The 1,939-nt window shown below is 39.7% G+C and overlaps 1 protein-coding gene across 1 annotated transcript; it reads right to left on the bottom strand.

Annotated features, from left to right (window-relative positions):
* Positions 1 to 327: 327 nt before the first annotated feature.
* Positions 328 to 1,551, bottom strand: LOC145806480 (uncharacterized). The gene is made up of 3 exons (XM_082903638.1): positions 1,480 to 1,551; positions 988 to 1,339; positions 328 to 680 (listed from the first exon to the last, which is right to left on the bottom strand). The coding sequence occupies exons 1-3, from the start codon at positions 1,549 to 1,551 to the stop codon at positions 328 to 330; spliced, it is 777 nt and encodes a 258-aa protein (XP_082759764.1).
* Positions 1,552 to 1,939: the final 388 nt, after the last annotated feature.

Raw genomic sequence — 1,939 nt, 5'->3', positions numbered from 1 at the left:
TAACAATTTAACTGATAAATTCCTAATTTCCTAAATTATGCATTTATTTATTTTTATTTTTATATATTGATTTATTTATTTATTTATTTATTTATTATTATTATTATTATTATTATTATTATTATTATTATTATTATTATTATTATTATTATTATTTTGAGTTCTATTTATTGCAAATTTTAAATCTAACAAAAGAAAATTCGGGTGTCACAAACGGTGGGGACCTCTTTCTGTGTATCAATCACATAACAAATATAACTACCACAACCCTTTCTTAGAAGTCGTTGGGCCGCCATGGAGGATATAATACAGGAAGGGTTAGAAACTTCAGCCCCCATCAAAGACAAGTTCGGGTTGGTTTGGTAACTTGAGGGAGACGTTTTTGGCTTTACAATCGATAAAGGCGTGGTTGGCAGCCAGCCAATCCATACCTATGTGCCAATCCATACCTATGATCACATCAAAGTTCCCAATGCGGGGGGGAATCAAGTCTACGTTTAAGGTTTTGCCTTTTACGAATATAGCACAGGATTTGTACACATCTGTACTACGAGCAAACTTACCAGAAGGAAAAGATACAGACAATATATATCCCAATGGTTCAGGTGTTGATGCCAATTTGGTAGCAAAGTGTGGTGCGATAAAAGAATGAGTTGACCCAGAGTCAATGAGGACATGAGCTAAATGACCACAGACAAAAAGTGTACCTGACACAACATCTTTGGTAATTTTCGGTTTTCCAGGTACTAAGGCGAAATCCCGACCTTGGTGGTTTTGGTCCTTTTTTTTTTCCTCCAGGTCCCGCAGGTCTCCTGACTGGGCCAGAGGGGCTGGCTATAGGATTAACCAGCTTTGGACAATCCCTTAGCAAGTGGCCGACCTGTCCGCATCTAAAACATGCTCCCGTGTCTCGATGGCATTGTCCCCAATGAACCTTCCCACAAGTGGGGCAATTTGGAATAGTGCCACCTCGGGGATTGGTAGGACCTTGGTGGCCTGAGCTGGTTGTGCCCATGTTCACCTTTTTATGAGGTGCAACACTGAGTCTTCTGTTATCTCTTTTCCAGAATCGTTTCTTGTAGCTTGGTTCTCCGGAACACGAGGCTTTAATTCTCTTTTCTGCTATGTATGCCCGGTCCACCACTTCTGCATAGGTTAGCAATTTCAAGACCTCAAGCCTGTCTTTAATTCCAGCATCTAATCCTGCTTCAAATTTTCTTACTTTTCGAGTTTCGGTGGGGATGACATATGTTGCAAACCGAGCGAGTTGTGTGAACTTGCTCTCATATTTGACCACCATCATGGTTCCTTGCTTTAGATGTATGAATTCAGATGCCTTCTGTTCCCGCAATGAATCTGGAAAGTATTTTTCGTAGAATACTTCCAAGAATCTTGCCCAAGTCGTAATTTGTTCTTTGGCCAGGGTGAGAAGCCACCATTCCTGGGCATTGTCTTTGAAGTGAAAGTGGCGAAAGTTACCTTTTGCCTCTCGGTGCAGGGTAGGGCACGAAAAATCTTTTCCATGTCTTTAACCCAAGTGTCTGCTACCATTGGGTCTGGGCCGCCGGTAAATGTAGTGAGTTCAGATCCTGGAACTGTTTTATGGTAGCCGGCTCTTCTCGCCGTTCCGGCATCCCATTGTTGACGTTAGTTTGCAAATATTGCAAAAAGCTAGTAACCGCTCTTTTCATTATTCTTTCCACCGATTTAGTGTCACTGACGGATGACTCACTTTCATTACCATTATTAGCCATTTTACAAAGTAATAAACGAGGTATTATATTCTTAACACAACATATATATAAAATATGTAGCGCAATCTATATTTATATAAAACGCCAATTTTACATTATTTTACAATTCATATTACATCAGTCAGAATATGTTAGTGTCCCATCCCTACGGTAAACAAAAACAAAAGTCAACAAAAAGGGATTAG

The sequence above is a fragment of the Camellia sinensis genome, chromosome 2 (assembly GCF_055761805.1).
Source record: "Camellia sinensis isolate YWXY chromosome 2, ASM5576180v1, whole genome shotgun sequence".
In the NCBI taxonomy this organism is placed as follows: domain Eukaryota; kingdom Viridiplantae; phylum Streptophyta; class Magnoliopsida; order Ericales; family Theaceae; genus Camellia; species Camellia sinensis.
The sequence above is the reverse complement of the archived record's forward strand: the minus strand, read 5'-3'. Positions and strand labels throughout refer to the sequence as shown.

Excerpts from the sequence above, each read along its gene's own strand:
- LOC145806480 (XM_082903638.1), bottom strand. The coding sequence starts at position 1,551 with ATGGTAGCAGACACTTGGGTTAAAGACATGGAAAAGATTTTTCGTGCC. Across the intron at positions 1,340-1,479 it reads CCTGCACCGAGAGGCAAAAG|AAGGCATCTGAATTCATACA; the intron begins GTAACTTTCGCC and ends TTGCGGGAACAG. Across the intron at positions 681-987 it reads AACCAGCTCAGGCCACCAAG|CTCATGTCCTCATTGACTCT; the intron begins GTCCTACCAATC and ends GTGGTCATTTAG.